The 19,568-nt window shown below is 32.9% G+C and overlaps 1 protein-coding gene across 1 annotated transcript; it reads right to left on the bottom strand.

Annotated features, from left to right (window-relative positions):
• Positions 1 to 16,848: 16,848 nt before the first annotated feature.
• Positions 16,849 to 18,387, bottom strand: LOC120579481 (secreted RxLR effector protein 161-like). The gene is made up of 3 exons (XM_039831863.1): positions 18,331 to 18,387; positions 17,206 to 17,265; positions 16,849 to 17,112 (listed from the first exon to the last, which is right to left on the bottom strand). Exons 1-3 carry the CDS (start codon positions 18,385 to 18,387, stop codon positions 16,849 to 16,851), a joined length of 381 nt encoding a protein of 126 aa, XP_039687797.1.
• Positions 18,388 to 19,568: the final 1,181 nt, after the last annotated feature.

Raw genomic sequence — 19,568 nt, 5'->3', positions numbered from 1 at the left:
TATATTTTTAGTTTTTATAAAGAGGGAGAGAGAGAGATATATATAAAATAAAAATAAAATAAGAGAAGGAAATAAAATATATTATAAATATATAAAAAAATAAAAAATAAAAAGGTAAGAAAAAGGAAATAAAATATTTTATAAATATATATATATATATACTATTTTATATATATATATATATATATATTTTTTTAGACTAACCACTATTAAAAAGTTAATCAAATTACAATAACTCCCCGGCAGCGGCGCCAAAAACTTGATGGGATAAAACCGCAAGTGCACGGTCTTGCCGAAGTAGTAAAATATGAGTATCGTTCCGACAGGGAGTTATGAATTCAATTAACTTTAGATAATGATTAGACTGAAGATTTTATAAGGTAGAAAGGTTTGTATTTTTAATTGAAAGCAAATAATAAAATAAAAGATAAAAGCCTTGGGATTATTGGTTCATCCTAACGACAAGTCCTTCTCAAACCAAACTATTAAACTTATAACTTTATGTTAGACCTAATTTCTCAAGACAGTTTCTCTTTTGTTCCTCTAGCAACCAAGCCTATTTCGCTAACTTGATTACTATTAGATTTTGGTTCCTCTAACAACCAAGCCTATTTCGCTGACTTGATTGTTATTAGTTCCCTTGAAGATCGAAACTATATGTCTCAAAGATTGCAAAGCCTATTTCGCTGACTTTGCAATCCTTGTCTAAATTCACTTGTTCGAATATCAAAGCTCCACTTTCGTTTTATGAATTGATATTTGAGATGATGGATAAACAATTATCAAACCCTCCACTTTCGTTTCCACAGTTTGATAATGGTTGATCCATGTTAAAGCGGTGAATTTAGATAAGGAATTAGGGTTACATAAGATTAAGGTTTAAAGCTTGGTTTGATTAGGATTATGTCATTAGACTTATCCAACAATCCCAAGACAAGAGAAGTCTACTCACTGACGTTCATTGTAGACAAGGAGAAGAAGAGAGAAAACATAAAAGTAAATAACAAAGAAAGTAAAATGAACTTTTATTAGAAAGACAATTGTCACATATTGTATTCCAAGAAAAGATGAATATTTGTGATGGCTAGCTACTCTATTTATAGTACACAATTGACTTAAAATCTAAGCAAGTATATTCTTAGAATATTCCTCGGTAGATTGTGCGCCAAAATAGAATAGCTTGGAGTCCAAGCAAAAGCAGCAAAAGGTCTCTGGAGGGTGGCACGGCCGTGCCAAGGCTAGCACGGGCCGTGCCAGGCTTCTGACTTGTGGGAGATATATTTTGTTTCCCAATCTTCGTATTTTCGTGTCCAATCTGCTCCAAATCCCTTTCTTTTGCTCCAAGACTCACTCCATCCAATATTCTTCCCTAAAATATAACAAATTGCATTTTAAAGTAAACTATCCTATAAAGGAAATAATACTAATATAAAACTATATAAAATCTAAATAAAACTAAACTAAAAAGCATATTAAAATAGCATATAAATGACTCATCAACACTATGAATGTGAAACAAGTCCTAAACACAAATTTCATATCATAATTGGTGATGATTATTATGTTAAATTGGTGAAGATATTATATGATCTGTGAATTGTATAATATAGTTTGGCGAGTTGTGCATTGTCGAGTCTTTACGTGAATTCCATGCATTCATAGTCATATTCGAGGTGTTTTGAAGAATGTAATTGGTGATGTTTATTACATAGCTTCTGCAGAACATAATGGGTGATGTTTATTATGTTGGTGGATTTAATACGGTAAAATTTTCTCAAGAATCCAATTGATACCACATGCATCTAGAAGAGTCTAGAACATTGCATGCACTTGATAATTGGTGAGTCGTGTGTCATATTTGATTATGTGAATCAGTGATTATGTGCATTGGTGAATGTTGTGAATGTTTGAAACAGGTGAACTTGTATACGTTACTTGATTATGCACGTAAGTTTGATGAATGACGTTGGTGTGGAATTTCATTCCGAATGATTTAATTAAGTGTTTAATTGATCATTGAATATGAATACACTGCTTTGTTTTCAAGTTGATAATATATTATTTGTGGAATATTGTCTAACCCCTAGTGGTCGTTTGGTTGACTGCCTACCTTATTCGTATGAATGGGTAGATGTAACGCCCTATTTCATTATTTGAATATTTTATTGAGTTTAGAGGCTATTTTTATGACTTATGTGATTTATATGATTATTGTGATGTGTTGTTGATTTATTAAGTGGCTTATTTTATTATTTAATAGAATAGGATTTGAAAATAAAATAAGATTAAGTTGTGGAGGCTGTTTTGGAAATTAGATGAGTGAAAACCAAGAGAAGTGAAACCTGTTTTTGGAAATTAGATGAGTGAAAATAAAATTAGATGAATACGTGAAACCTGTTTTTGGAGAAAAAGGGAGAAAACCAAGAGAATTGAGAAGCCAAGAGGAGATGTTAATATGATTAATATTGATGATTTACTTTGATGATTAAATGTGAAAATATTTATATATTGTGAAAGACGTTGATATGAAATTGTAATTGTTATATATAATGATTATTATTGATGGTGACTTCCTTCATATGTCTAAATGGTGTTGGTCTAAGTTGTAAAGTTGTAAGTTGTCTTTCCAAAGTATTGAAGTCTTAAGTTGTTAATGTTGTCTACGTTGTTGTTTATAAGAGGTGGTGTACTCTTACGTTGTCGTATTATAAGAGGTGGTGTATTCTCACGTAGCTGTGTTGTCATGTTGACGTTGTCGTCGTCGAATCGTTGAAGTTGTTGATTGATGACAAACCATGAAATATTAATGATCATGTTGTTGCTTATGTTATTATAAGATGATGAATATATTGTTGCTTATGAATATACATGATTAAGTTGTTAATTGGATTTTTATGAGATGTTTTGATGAGGCCTTCGTGCCAAGACTATTTATATTGTTGAAATAAATCCACTGCGAAGTTTTGAATATTTATGTTGATGATTTTTGGAAGAATAATTAGTTATTTATTCCATTTATGATTTTTGAGAAGTGTAGCATTCCGTTTATGTGTAAAACTCTGATTATTTGTTATGAAATTTTGATGTTGGGAAAACGGAGCGTTACAGTAGATGGCGTGCAAGACTGATTTTACTTAGCTTGTAAGTATGCTTGAGAACTAGCAGGGATGCTACCTCATTTAATTTTTATGCTTGGAGTCTAGAGTTAGGGCTCTGATTAGGGTGTTTGTCTTTCGTTGCTTATTTCATGTATTGATGAAGTTTGAGGTCGTTTGTATTGAGATTTGAGTTCGTATTCTGGTGATGTATTATGATATTTATTCTAATACCCCGTTTTCCCAAAGTGAAAATTTCATATAAAAATCAGAGTATTTCAACATAAACGGAATGTCACACTTCTTTTCATAAAATCATAAACGGAATAAAATAACTATTTATCCTTCAAATTCAACAACATATCATTTATTACTTCGCAGCGGAAATTATTTCAACGTTTAAACAACCTTGGCACAAAGGCCTCAATGTAAAATCTCATAAACGGAATTCCAACATGTTCTTAAAGCTTCATAAAGTAATACATAAGGAACAGAAAGCAACAACCAAATTCTCATCCCGTTACGTAGCAGAGCATCTAAGACACACATGAGAGAAACCACTCACGACCGTAACTGGTTCTTGGTTATCTGCAAGTTACTCATACGAAGAGCAACATTTCCAAGCAGAAGGGGTGAGATTTCACATTCAATAATAATAAGCATTTAATTCATCAAATGCATTTAACAACTTAAACATCATCAATTAATAATAATAATTCTTCATATAGTACTTCATTAAATCACCAATCAACTTATAGTCATCATTAATGATACAGAGTAAGACATTAATATGACATAGACTTTGCAGCCACCACCCCTATATGCTAGCTTTCCAATTCCACCACCCTACTATTGACAATAAGGCCAACAAGCCACCATGTTTGACATTTACTAGATTGTGTTTCCATTGATGTATTAATTAACAGCACTATTTCAGCTACCATATAGCCTCTAGGATTGCTATAAATAAGGTCACTTCCTTCATGTATTACCACAATTTGAAATATATAAAACTTGAGTTTCTCATTTGAGAGTTAGAGAGTGGATTCTCTCTTGGTTTCTGAGCCATATTGGCATTAGAGCAAGGTTCCAAATCCGGAGTTGAGTTTGAGTGAAAGAATCAACGGAAAGTTTGAGTTTTCTAATGGTGTTCTTGAAGAAAAAGAGCTGCCACCTTCGAAACTCTACTTTGCGGCCATTTTATATACATCATCATATAACACATAATAATCAAATCATAACCAACATAGATCATCACATCATAGACATCATCTTATAACATCATAAACATCATCATATAACAACATAAATCATCACATATACATTCATATGATAATTCATAAATCATGAACAACATCATGTAACATCATATTCATCAAAATATAACAACACCTACAAACTCAACCAACAACAACGACTATGCAACGACACAACGACAAATGTGACAATGCATATGCATGTGGTACCATTTTCAACGTGTTGAATGACTAAGCATTCCGGGGCATAAGCCCCCAACAGTTTGAATGATAAACATTCCAGGGCATGAGCCCTCAACAATTTGAATGACAAGGCATTCCAGGGCATAAGCCCTCAACAGTTGAATGATTAGCATTCCAGGGCATGAGCCCTCAACAGTTTATAAGTATGCAATGGATTCAACTTTGTGTATATCAACATACAACTCAGCAACATCAACGACAATGTAGACAACGACAACGACGACAACAACTATGCATAAATAATTATGACTTACTCCACAACTTGGTCAACATCAACAACTTATATGACTCCAATACTTTGGAACAACATCTTACAACTTTGTAACTTAGACCAACACTTGCAACTTAATTAATATTCAACAACAACAGATGCAGCACATAAACAACTCACAACATAACAACTTTAATGAATAAACAATAACAACTTCAACATCATACATATTCCACATAATGCATAAATAACTATATCACATCACTAACAACATTAATCATCTTAATTTCAGACTCTCTGAACAACATTATTATTATAAACAACTTTGTTTCTACCCCAAGAACCAACTCACAACATAGGTTAAATACTCTTAAACAACTTAATTGAACTCATAGTACTTCTAATTTTGAGGTTTGGAATTATTCCATAAGTTTTAGATTAACTTAGAAACAGTTATGCTGAATTTTCATAAGATTTCACTAGGACCTCCTTGGAGTATTTTCATCATATCTCAAACACCAGAAATCATTTTCAAGTCACACCAAAGCCACTGGAAAGCTAACATAATTATCCACAACTTTCATATTTACATCAAAGGTCAATTCAAAACAAAAACGTGTGAAAAAGACGCAAGAACATAAAACTAGGTATGCTGTCACTATGCAATTTCGGTAATAGCAAAAAGTTAGCTAATAGCGAAATTGTTACAGAGGGTTTCGCCAATAGCGAATTTCTAACGAGTTTTTCCCCTACTGTTACGATTTCTGCACATTTTTCACTCAAAAAATCCAAATTTTATCTACCCAAATTTGATAGAAAACTTAACATATGATTATTCTACAACCTGAACACCAATTATTACCTTAATTCATCAGATTACCTACTCTTTCAACAATCAAATTGCAATTCAAAACCCTAACTTCTTTTCACAACCCTAACTTCATTAACATCTTAATTTCAAATTCTAAAACTTTAACCTACAACCATGTTAAATTCAATTTCAGAATCACATACTCAGAATTATTGAAGGTTAGTCTCACCCTTACCTTAATTTAGATGAACGAAGCTTTACAATCTCTCTGGTTCTTCTCTTATCTTGTTTTCTCCCTTTTTCTCCAAAACGTTTTGTTTCACGTGAAAACTATTCTGACTTAGGTTTTCTCCTATTTATTCCCTCAACCCTCTTTATCTTATTCCAACTTATTCCACTAAACTCTCTAAATTTTCAAAACAACCCCCACAACTTAATTTTATTTCAAATCTTATTATATTAAATAATAAAATAATTAACACCACTTAATAAAATAACAACACACCACATAATCATTTTAATCACATAAATCATATAAATAGACTCTAAACTCAATAAAATAAATAAATATTAAAATAGGGCGTTACATGTATGACATGACTATTTTAAAGATTTTTGTATATTATGATGAGATTATTTTAGAGATGTTGAAAGACCGTTTATTTTCCAAAAATTATCCATGATGATGGCGATGTGGATTACATGTTTAGGTTGATGATTGAAAACAAGATCTTACATCTTTGTGTTCGCTCCATTGAAGTGTGTAATATGTATTGATGTGTAATAGGGTAATATGTTCGAAAAAATCCGTAATGTTGCACTTTTAATGAAATTTAATATTTTGTATTGTTTATGTAATGATGAATTTGTATAATATGGATAAATTACGAGTGATTATGGATTACGAGTCATTAATAATTTGATTAGAAGCATTAAATACTGTTTTGTTAGCTTACCAGAACTCAATGCAAATAGATTGAGATCAATCACAATGAAATTGTAAGATGCTTTCAAAAAGAGTGGAAGTAAATGCCCCACCAATAAACTTTAGTCTTTAGCTGTGTTTGTTAGTGCATTACAATGACTTCTTTCCTTTGAGAATACTCATACTTCATGCTTGCGGACACTGAATCATTAATGCTTACGCCTTTACTCGTCGCTTGCGGACTTGGTGTTTTAAGTTTTTATGTTATAAAAACTCCAAACCCCAATTTGAATAAAAATAATAATAAAGTATAAACATTAGTGAATGATAATGATTTCAAATAGACTCTTAAAAAAATGATTCCAAATAGCATTAACAACATTATATTATTCAGTAGTGCTTATGAAAAGTAGTTGAAAAATTAAAGGCGGTAGTTGTTTAGATTTTTAACTATTTAATTCAGTAGTGCTTATGAAAAAGTAGTTGAAAAATTAAAGGTGGTAGTTGTTTGAATTTTTAACTATTTAATTCCGTAGTGCTTATGAAAAAGTAGTTAAAAAAAAAATTAAATTCCTAAAATAAATAGTATCAACTACCTCAAAAAAAAAAAAAATTGTAAACACAGTTACACACATCATGATACTTTATTAAAAGAATGAAAAATTGGTAGACAGCAGCACATGCAAAAAGATTGAGATCAATCGCACTGAATGGTTGTTTTAAAAAAATGGAAGTAAATATGCCTTGACAATAAACTTTAAGTGTGTGTTTGGATTGAAGGTTTAGGAGGGGAAGAGAGGAGAGAGTTTAATTTTCTTTTTTAAATTACAGACTATGCAATAAGTTTTTATAAAATAAATTATGTGTGATTGAACTATTATATATTGAACTTTTATGTATCTTTCTCACATTCGTGCATTATACAAAACACATTCATTCTACATTACATGTGCAAATTCTTGAATTTGATGTCTTCATATACCCTACTAAAAATGTTATTTCAATTCATAACTGAGTTAGATGCAATATAGGAGTAAGGAAAGAAGAGAGTTGATATGATTGTTAGAGTATATCATCAATAGGCCAATTGAGTATCCTGCAGTGTTGAGAAACTTTTTTGAATAACAAATATTATAGTACATTAGTTGTTATGTTTCTAAGATTTGAATCCTAAATCTTTAGCTTCTTAACTTCTTAAATTCCTTCGTTTAACCAAGTGAGCTATCCAACCCTCCGCAATGGTGAGATAACTATACGTTTGGATGTAAAATTAGGGAAAATATGATGCGATTCAAATTATATTACCAAAAAAAAGGGTGTCACAGTATGCAGAAATTAAAGACTGTTACAGTAATATAACAAGAAGTTTGTGTTCTGAAATGCTATAACTATCATGACAATTAAGACAAGTCACCATTGTTGTTACAATCCCGAACAAAATCCTGAAATCCTACTATTTTCTCTGCCTTAGCGATCTGAATCACGAGTAGAATACTAAACTATGAAAAACCCATTCGAAGTCATCTATATTGCAACGATTTTCCGATTTCACTCTGTCTTATAATTTTCATATACCCCTGAGTATAAAATGTTTCGGGGATAAAAAAATATTCTTAAAGAAAAGAATGAGAATAAAGTTTTCATAAAATGAGAATAAATTGATACATAACTACTTTTTAAACTCCTTATTATAAAGGTTCTTGAAATTATTATAATATAACCAAACAATGTTTTTAAAAACATCTAGGAATAAAACTTTCATCCTCGTATTCCTTGAAAAATTATTGTCTTCGAAAGACATTCAGAAATATTTTATACCATTACCTCAACATTACGTGACCCGTGTACGGATAATTTCATCAACTAATTTTTTATTAAAAAAAATAAAAGAACTTATAGTTTTGGTACCCATTGTGGTACATTACTTAAAAGTTAAAACACATTTGAAATCTATTATGATATTCATATTCATAAAACACATTTGAAATCTCTTGGTTGATGATAAAATATAAAAGAAAATAATTTTCAAAAGTATTTCCTTATAAGCAACATTTTCAGTAACATAGCAAAGCCAAAATAATCAATGGAAGATAGAATTGAGGTGAACTTAAGCCAAAGTGAATCATGAAAGACCAGTGACATATCATTTCTTTTTTAGAGAAAATACATTTCCAAAATTGATTTATCTCTCTTCTTAGAATCTGTTTAGATCAGTTTATTTGATTTAATCTATTGGCATATGAACTTCTGAAACCATTGTCACAGCTTATGAAAACAGTCTGTGACATGGCCACAAACTGATTCCAACTTATTTTCGTAAGCTCTCTAGGATAGCTTATGAATACAACTTAAAAGTAACGTCTGTTTTTACTTTTTAGAAATACATCGCAGGGAAGTCTTTTCGAGTGTCATTTAAAGTGACTCTAGGAGAAGTCAGTTTAATTTTCTCATTATTTTGTTTTATAGCATCAAGAAAATTAAACAGAGGTTAACCACTTTTCATAATCTATGTAAAAGTATTTTTCTTGGGACTTAAATTAATCATTCAAAGGTGTTGTTTTTAAGGCTCAATGTGCATTGTGTTGGTCTTTTTTTTCAGTTTCTGTTTAAGCTGTAACCATTTGTAAGCAAGCTGTTACCAATTATGTAAACTGGCGTATATGATCTATTTAAGGACATATAGTCTTCAGAGTGGATTCAATTTTGTATTGAGTTGTGTGATATAAATCACATATATTAAGATACTGAGAACCATGGTCATATCATTATATAGTTCCTTCTTCCCAAGAGAATAATGGTAAAAACTTTGTTTATGAATGTATAGTAAGTAGTACCATACAAATCTTGAATCTTCGGATTTCATTGTCAAAATGATATTGGGTTAATTAAGTTTTTAGTCCTTATAAATATTCACAGTTTTGTTTTTAGTCCCTATAAAATAAAATCAGACATTTTAGTCCCTGTGATATTTTCCTTAAGCATTTTAGGGACTAAAAATGTTGATGGAAATTTTTAATAGGGACTAAAAATGCTGACGGAAGATTTTATAGGGACTAAAAACACTTACGGAAAATTTTGTAGGGACTAGAAAGTGTGATTTATTTTTACAGGGACTAAAAACAAAACTGCAAATATTTACGGGGATCAAAAACTTAATTAACCCGATGATATTTAACCAAAAGGTAATTAGAATCTGTTTGGGAAAATGTTCTCAAATGCCATATTATCAAAAGCCTTCCATTTTACGTGTAAACTGCACAGCATTTCATATTTGCTCATTTGTTGAACAGCAGTAACAGATATGGCAAAGGAAATTGTAAGCAGTGATACTGCAATCATAACACCAAGTCTATAAAATTGTACTGATGTGATGGATATCGTCATATTCCACCAGGAATCATCCCATGGTTATGATGCAAGTTCAACGATAATGTGAATGTTGTTGAACCAGAGCATCTATTGAAAGCATGTTCAGAGTACAAAGCGTGTTGGTGTTGAACACCATCACATGTGGTTATAATCTATGCTTCCCATTCTCTCAAATTATTATCGGTGTCTTTGTGTCCATGTTAGTGTCGTGTAAGATGCATGTGTTCGTGTTTCATAGCTTAAAGGTAATAAAAGAAACAGGGAATTCCTAACACACAAGAGAAATCAAGATACTTTGTTTTCAGATTCTGTAACATAAAAAACAAATAAAACCTTTAACAGTAATTTAGTATCATTTTTAGCAGAAAAACATTCAAACGTTTAAGCATAAAACAGAACAAGTGCATAGCAGAAAAACTTGATTCCTTTAAACCACCATTACCATTACCTTCTCTCCTTAGGATGGTTGGGGAAACCGGAATTTGGCATATTTTATCAAAGCCAAGAATGCATCAACCACCTCGATTAAAATTTCTCAATATTCCATTTCATCGTACTCCAATTTTCAGAATACTCAATAAAAGGGTAAATATGAGCGTGTTACCAAAAATACTAGTATCCATCATAGAACACCAACAGTGAGTAACTATAATGAATCCAATCAGTAGTATTGCAATGAAATTAGTGTTTTATTGAATTTCCCTAAATTGGCAAGTCAATTTCCAGTCTATGAACTAGGAAGGAATATGCAAACAGTAAATTGAAAAGTGACTGAAAATAAAATGAAATTTAAGAGAAAGGAGTCAGAGGTTAAAAAAATGCTCGAGTCCTGACATTTCACAATGCACACTTCTATATAACACATATTACTTCCACTTGGAGTTGGTTAAATTTCTTGATGGAAATGTTGTGCAAAGGAAGGACTTCTCCAGATTTCGTCTGAACTCAAGTCCTAAAAAACATCATTATCTTTAGAAGACATTCATAAATACTTTTATTAAGTTTCTCCCTTTTATTAAGTTTCTCATAAATGAGCATGTTTATAAGCTAATTGACCTATGAACAATAACAAGCAGGAATGTCCATGAAATTGTTTGTATTTAAATACCAAAGAGAAAAACAATCTCAACAATTATAAAATAGATACAATGAATAAAATTTAAAAGCAAAATTTTGTCATGAAATGTTTTTAAACAATTTTAATCTTGCTTCACCAATAAAACCTAAACCATAAGAAGGTGCAGGTCTATCCAAAAAAGAAGAAGTCATTACCATAGTCCCATCTGCTAAACCAACCCCATTCTTTGTAACATTATCGTAAAAATGCTTTCAGAAGTCTATCATCTAATTTAACAAAGACACTCTGGGATAAAAAATGGTTTCTAATTTCTAAAGTTACATCAGATTTGGACAGACATATAGAACACAATCCATAGATATTTTAATGATCAAAATATGGGAAGAGAAACACATACAAAAATAACGGAATATGACAATTAATCAACCCTCAATATAATGCTATTGACGGAAAGTTTGTGAAATTAGCACCTGACTTTGTTGAAGTTCAAAAGTACAAATTTTGACAAAATTACCACAATTCTATCAAATTCACCGGGAATCAAAACACAAACAATAGCTCGGCTAATCCAAACATGCATAGAGGAGTAATTTACCTAAATAGGAAAAAGATGTGCTGGGAACTCCCTCCATTGTGGCTAAAAGCAGTTAAAATGATAAATCTGAGAATAAATTGAATCACCACATTCCAATTAGCACAAATACTTCTATGCATCATTGTCCTAACACAATTTGGCAAGGAATATGTGTTCTCAAGTCCTAAAAAACATCATTGTCTTCAGAAGACATCCTTGTTCAGAAATACTTCTATGCATTGTGTCCCTTTTTTAAGTGTTCATACCGAATCACAAATCAAACAAATGATGATTTTTAATGGAATATTAAAAGGCGGTTCACATTATTGAAGCTTCCAACCAATGTTTTTTTCACAAATCAGATTTTTTTTCACATTATTGAAGCTACTTGATTCACGTTATTGAAGCTTCCAATTTGCCATTAGAGTTTCCATTATTGCAAGTTCACATTCTATCAAACAAAGAAATAGTCTACTATTTCGGTTTTTATTTTCTAACACAATGAAGAACTCATGCAATTTGAGTTTCGGATTATCAACAGTTTTCTAATTGAGGCACCCACTGCTTTATTTTATTTTCTAACACTATTCAAGGTACACCTATATCATGTTATTTTCTCTATCGAAACTATTGGAATAAAATTGCTTACATTTAAAAGATGACATTGCCCTGTGTTTTAGTTTCAGGTAATGGAAACTCTAATGACAAACTGTAATGATGTTGTGAGAATAGGAAGAATTGTGGTCCTAAGCACACATCTAGAACCTCTCCACTCTCTTTTATGTAACATAACTTAAATTTTCACTCTAATTAATTATCCTTCACATATGTAATCTTGCATAATTAGAGAATTGGACTAATAATAATTGCACCACCACCATCTTTAAATATTGGAATAAAATTTTCCCCGCACCACTCATCCCGCGGGTCTATATCTAGTTTCATAGTCTTCCCAAAAAATTGATTTGTTCATCCTCAAATTTGAACACTGAAATGACTGAAAGTGAATTGAAATTTATTTGAACCATACATCAAAATATGAATATATTTTCAATCCCCTCTGTGTTTCCTTTTTCAAATTTCTAATTTTAATCTATTCAATTAGGTGTAGAATAAAAACTTACTTACCATTTATGTATACATACTATGTTTGAAAGTAAAACTCATTGGCATAAGCATGTCAGCTTCATATTCTGCATTAGAATGTAAAGGATCAACTACCTAGATCCCTTCGGTTCTTGATGCCGATGTCTCGATGGTTTTCATAATTATGCGATTCAACTGAATTTTTCAAAGTAAAATATATTTTATGATTCAAATGAGCAATATAATAAAACATTAAAATACAACATTATTTGAAAGAATCCTTTACAAGTCACAACCTTCGAATACTCGGTAGGATTATTTAGAATGTGAGATGAAATCTCCAAATCATTAATTAGCTTGCACAAGTGTATCACCTATGTTCTATTACCAGTAAATACCTAAGATTGGATTTCCGTGAATTGTGACAGTTTACACAGATTTCAGTGGATTGTAAGCATGGCACAAGTTTGATTATTTCTTACGGTAAAAAATTTAATTAAGACTCTCCGGTGTAAAAAAAAATGGTTTCCAATTTCTAAAGTTACATCAGATATGTACACATATAGAACACAATCCATAGATATTCCAATGATCAAAAGATGGGAAGAGAGGCTTGTGCATAATAATCCAAAAAGCCTAGACTCAGTAGCATCATCTATTGCGAGTGGAGTTCCAATACCTGAAGCGATTTCATACTAGGTTTTCTGTCTCAAATATTCCTGGGGTAGATTCTTCAAACGAATTCTCCATATCAAATATCTTTACAAAAAGATTGTGTCAGTGAGATAATTATGTGTTATCTTAATTATGATTGAATTTAAAAATAGGGAAAAGTTGATGTGATGCAATTTATATTACCAAAAAAGAGTTTCATGATATGTAGAAATCAGACTCACAAACATCGGACATTATCCAGCATGAAATCTAATAGAAGTGAGAGAAAATTGAGAGCGTTGTAAAACATATTCTCATATATTCATAAAATAAAATTCTGATCTGAATAGTCAAATTACAATTATTAATATATGAGTTTATCCTACAGTCTTTGCAGCTAATTACATACGCTAACGAACTGTTATTTCTTTTTGAGCACAGCAGAACCTTCGAATTATGCAGATAGATAAGCTTATTCACAAACTGAGAAAAAGAAATGATTTCCAACCAGAATTTAGTTATGATTTGTTCATAGTTTTATTAAACGTAGTGTTTTATTGAATTTCACTAAACTGACACGTCAACTTCCGGTGTATGAACTAGGAAGAACATACAAAGAACGAGGACATCACAAAATGCACGCCTCTCCACAATGATTTTCTCTGTCTGATTCAAAGTTTGTCCTACTGCTCCTAGTTTCCTTCATTCATCTGTCCATTGTTGTAACAAACTTTTGATCTAGCCGTCCATTTCCGTCAAAGTCTGCTGTATCATCATTCCTAATGCATAAATTGGAGTAGCGCCTTGGAGAATGGTTCTGTGTTACATTTGGCAGCATATAAAATGCAGTCCTATCTTTGTAAGAATCATTGTATGAGTCATTGATTGTAACTGTCCAGTCATGTTGATGCATTGGCTACAAACTCTAACGAAGAAAATATCAAGCCACCTGCGAAATTGTATAGCAGTGAACTCAACGTACTGATTTTTACAAAGGACAAACTTTTTCAAGCTTGTTGGCAATTCATTTACCAAAATTTTACCACAACTCTGTATATATAACTGTACGATACTATCACCCTTTGGAATTGATGCTTCCAACTCGTAGCAATCACCAATCTTCATTTTCTGTAAAGAAGGAAGGTGTTGAGGAAGCAAGACCCTTTTTAAGTTGTAACAAACATTTACAGAAATCTCTTTAAGCAAAGGAAACTCTCCAGGGCATAACCATTCCTCAAACATCATGCAATTATTGATCCACAATTTTTGTAAAGAAGGAAGGTTTTGAGGCTGAGCCCTTTTCAATTCGTGACAACTTGTTATATAAAGCTCTTTAAGCAAAGGAAACCCTTCAAGACAAAACCATTCCTCCCAATTGTCCATCTCCTCAAATTTCAAAACCTCAAGGGACCTGAACGAAACATTTGTTGAACTATTGTTGTAAAATTCTTCACCAATGATCATTATTCCGTCACATCTTGAAATGGAAAGGTCCTTGAGAGAGGGGAGCTGCCCTAGTGCTGGCAAATCGGAACATAATCCATAGTCTTGCAGTTGAAGAGATACTAAGTTGGATAAATGACTTATCCAATTTGGAAAGCCATTACCTTTGTATTCTGAGATGGTAAGCCTTTTCAAGTTGCTATTCGGTTGAAGAGCCTCAAAGACATCCAATTCTCTTCCATTGTTGTTGAATTTGTAACTCCACTCCATATTTAATTCTTCTACATGTTTCTTATCTTTCAAATTTGCTCCTGCCGCATCTTCAGGATTAATGACATGTTCCAATCATAAAATACTAAGTTTTCCTTGAAGATGATTGAGTTTACCCAACTCCTGAATATTAGACCCATTCTTCTCCTCTCCCACAACAAAATGACTCAGTGTTTGAAGATGGTTTAGACTCCCCATCTGCTTTGGCATTTTCTTTATATGACAGCCTTTAAGATTAAGATGGCGTAAACTAACAAGTTTGTAAAACTTTGAAGGGAGTGTAGTCAAATAATAACAGCCTTCCAGTATCAGTGTCTCTAATTTGTACAGCTTACAAATTGAGTCAGGAAACCTTTGAGTTAATGTTCCAGCCAGGTTTAGATAGCGCAAAAGCTTTAGATTTCCTATCTCACTTGATAGCTCTCTGAGTTCACAACCACATAACGACAACATCCGCAAATATTTTAGTTTCGAAAATAGATCACTTTGCAAATTGTTGCTTATCATGAAGCATTTGTAATGATAGCCTCGTGGTAGCGGTACTACCAAGAAGCTGCGTAATCCCTTAATATTAGAAATGTGATTCAATACTCTCGCACCATCTTCCCAATCAAGATAGCAACAAATATGACGTGTTCTTTCAATTATATCTTGCAGACTATCACCCTCAATTTGTAAGCAAAACTCATGGGACACTGATTTTGCCAAATCATTGACAAGATCATGCATGACTATACACTTATTGTTGTGAATTCGGACAAAATCACACCAATGAAAAACAACGATGTGTGGAGCAAAGGAAGTGGTAATCAATAGAAAAAGTGTCTCCAAGCAACAACAACAAAACAGACCTAAATCTAAGTGTAGAGTAGCATCACAAGCATAATCAAAGCAATAGAGATAAGCAATGAAAGAAAGGAACAAACACACCAAGATTGTTGACCCGGTTAGGTCCAATATGACCTAATATGGGGGAGAGAGCAGCTCTCCAATCCACTATGATGAAAGTGTTACAAAGAGTTACAAGAAAATTAGCTTGCAAGCTTACACAAGAACAAGTCCTAATTTCTACCCATTTGTGTCACCCACTCTCACAATATGAACCCTAAGAGAAAATACAAAAGGAAGCTTTTGTTCATTCCAATGGTGAAATCTCACTACCCAAGGTGTTTACAATGTTTCCCAACTCAAGAGAACCTCACTACAATGACACTCAACCCTAAAGTTACCTCCTTTGTAATCCAAGTTTCTCTCTCTAAAACCTCTCCTTCAAAATCTGCAAAGAAACACTTATATAGTACACAGTGACAGACAAAATCGCGTCACGCCTGTTAAAATCATGCCACGATTTAAATGTACGACCCAAGGTACAATGACCTTATCCAAAAATCGCGCCACGATTTTCCTTCAGTAAAAACATCCATTCTGCCAAGAAAAATCGCGTCACGGCTCCCAAAATCGCGCCATGATTTTGGTTTTTGCAGAATCACTAATTTAAAGTCAATTACAACATTTCTCCACCTTGACTTCTAATGTGGTGATGATGTCAGTTTAACCATCAACCACCATGCTGCTCTCTCCAAAAGGGAATTACTCTTCAACAAACTTGATCAAGTCCAAGCAATGCTTGAACCTTGATCTAGGCAATGACTTGGTAAACACATTCGCCGGATTCTCTTCCGATGCCACTTTTTCCACCACAATCTCTTTTGATTCAATCATGTCTCTAACAAAGTGCAAGCGAATGTCAATGTGCTTTGTCCTCTCATGATACACTTTATGATTCGCCAAGTGAATGACACTTTGACTATCACAATGTATCTTCACACATTCTTAAGTAATTCCTAACTCACCAATCATCCCTTTCAACAATATGGCCTCTTTCACTCCTTCAACAAGTGCAATGTACTTCGCTTGAGTGGTAGATAATGCCACCACGGATTGTTGATTTGCCTTCCAACTAATAGCCTTGTCATAAAGAGTAAACACAAAACCCGATAAGGATTTTCTTGTGTCCACATTGCCCGCATAGTCCGCATCTACATACCCCTCCAAAGCGTCTTCATCTCGATCTGCTCTTGTGTACTTCAAACCGCCCTTCAAAGATCCATTCAAGTACCTTAACACCCACTTCAAAGCTTGTCAATGCACAATACCCGGATTTGCCATAAACCGACTCACAATGCTAACCGTATAAGCTAAGTCCGGTCTACTACAATACCCGGATTTGCCATAAACCGACTCACAATGCTAACAGTTACACACATGATACTTCATTAAAAAGAATGAAAAATGCATTTTGTGAAAAAGAAAAGAAAAAAATGGTAGACAGCAGCACATGCAATCGCAATGAGTTGTTGTTTTCAAAACAAGTGGAAGTATAAATGTCCCACCAATAAACTTTAAAGTCTTTAACTGTGTTTGATAGTGCTTGGCAAAGACTATTGTGAACGATTCTCGCTGGTAATGAATACAACTTGTAAATAAACACTATGGTCCCAATTACAACATCACCCTTGAGGTGTATCTCTAGTCGGCACCCGACAACAAGGGTTTGGGACTGGTCCAAGGACAAGTTTCTCTTGCTCCGCTCGATTGACACTACCCACTTATTGTTAACTAGGAGCCATACTCAACAATAGCTGACAAACATTGTTGCTTTGACCTCTTTGAATCTGGACTTTTTTCTTTATCATCATCTACTGAGATCTTCCTCCTATTCTTCTACCTCTTTTCTTTACACCACCCTGCATTCATATTTTTTAATCATTATTAGGTATATACGTACCACCATTTTCATTTAACCGAAAAAAAAAAATTAAAACCATGAGTTTCATAACATCGCACTGCCTAATTTATCAAACTACAGTCATGATGTCATTTTTTTGATCTGACATATAAGCAGAGGCAGCTTTATTAAGCACGGCGAATAAGAGAATAATGTACAATAAGTGTAACTAGTAAAGGACAAAAAGTAAACAAAACAATGAAAAACAATTTTTGCATTGAGATGGAACGTGACTCCCGATTACATAAAATCTTGATGTTTTTTTTTTTTTGAAGAAACTTGATTGTTGTTTTTTGAATCGGAGCATAACTCCCAATCGGCTTATTAAAGAGGTTGAGCAATGTGAGAGGCCTATATAGAATTCACTACTAATAAGTAGAAATTAGCATTAATCTCAAAACAGATTTTTACAAATGTTATGTGATGGAGTAGTTAACAAAAGAAAAACAGAATTAAAATTATTTGAAGGAATTTGTGTACAAGCAAGGAATTGTACTTATAGAAGACAAATGAGGTTTAAATCTTGCTTCACCAATAAAACCTAAACCATAAGCACGTGCAGGTCTATCCAAAACAGAAGTCATTACCATATTCTCATCTGCTAAAGCAACCCCATTCTTTGTAACATCATCATAAAAATGCTTTCAGAAGTCTATCACCTAATTTAACAAAGTCTATCACCCCATAGATATTCCAATGATCAAAATTATATGGGAAGAGAAACTTATGTATAATAATCCAAAACCTGAAGCGATTTCATACAAGGTTTTCTGTCTCCAATATTCCTAGGGTGGATTCTTCAAACGAATCCAAACTTGTGCATGTGTTTGGACCTGATTTTTGTGGCTTGAAGTTCTTCATCCAACAGAAGAAACGTATCAACCCTGGTTTGAGGTTTCACCAAACGCAGGGACCAAACTTTACGCATATCTTCAACTGTGCTAAACTTGAATTGATAGAAACCTCTTCCCTAAGGAACTCAGGACCAATTTTTCATTCCTTTCCAAGCTGTCAAAAGCTTTTCACCCAGAATTTTGGTGTCTGTCAAAAGCATTTGCATTCCTCCAACCCTGCTTCGTGCTCGTCTTGTGAAATGAGAATGCCAATCGATTCTCCTTTCTTAACCTTTGGGGGTAGATTGTTCAATTGAATATCACAGGCTAGAGAAACCATTTGAGCGAAGGTTCTTCCAATTAACTCTCCGCACCGTCTGCTCTAACGGAGCCAAAAATTTCCAAGGACAAATCAGCGAAGAAGAACACCGAAACAAGATAAGGTCACAGAAACCAGAGAATCAACCAGCGAAAAGCGCAACCATGAACGCTGTCGCGCCAAAGAGAACCTCTGAGAAACTGTGAAAAACCAAAGGATGGGATAGAGAAAACTAAAACGATTCAAAATCTACAAGAGCAACAGATAAAACCGCCTCAACCCCGTTGCTGAAAATTACCCCGGTGAGGCAGTTACGGCTTCTGGCGAGTTAGTTACAGAGAGCATAGTAGTTATCTTTGAAATTTCTTTTATAAAATGATCAATAGGCATCATTATCCCAGGGACAATCCTGACTAAGTCTTTTATGAGTATGTTGCTAACATTGAGTGTATTATACAAAACACATTCATTCCACATAAATTGTTGAATTCAATGACTTAATAGCCTATTAAAAACGTTACTTCAATTCATAAACAGATTGTTGCGTGGTAAATCTTCAAAAGATCAATTAACTATACTGCAGTGGTGATTGTGTGAAATTGATCATTTGTAC

This window comes from Medicago truncatula, chromosome 3 (genome assembly GCF_003473485.1).
Source record: "Medicago truncatula cultivar Jemalong A17 chromosome 3, MtrunA17r5.0-ANR, whole genome shotgun sequence".
Lineage (NCBI taxonomy): Eukaryota > Viridiplantae > Streptophyta > Magnoliopsida > Fabales > Fabaceae > Medicago > Medicago truncatula.
This window is presented reverse-complemented; position numbering and strand designations above follow the sequence as displayed.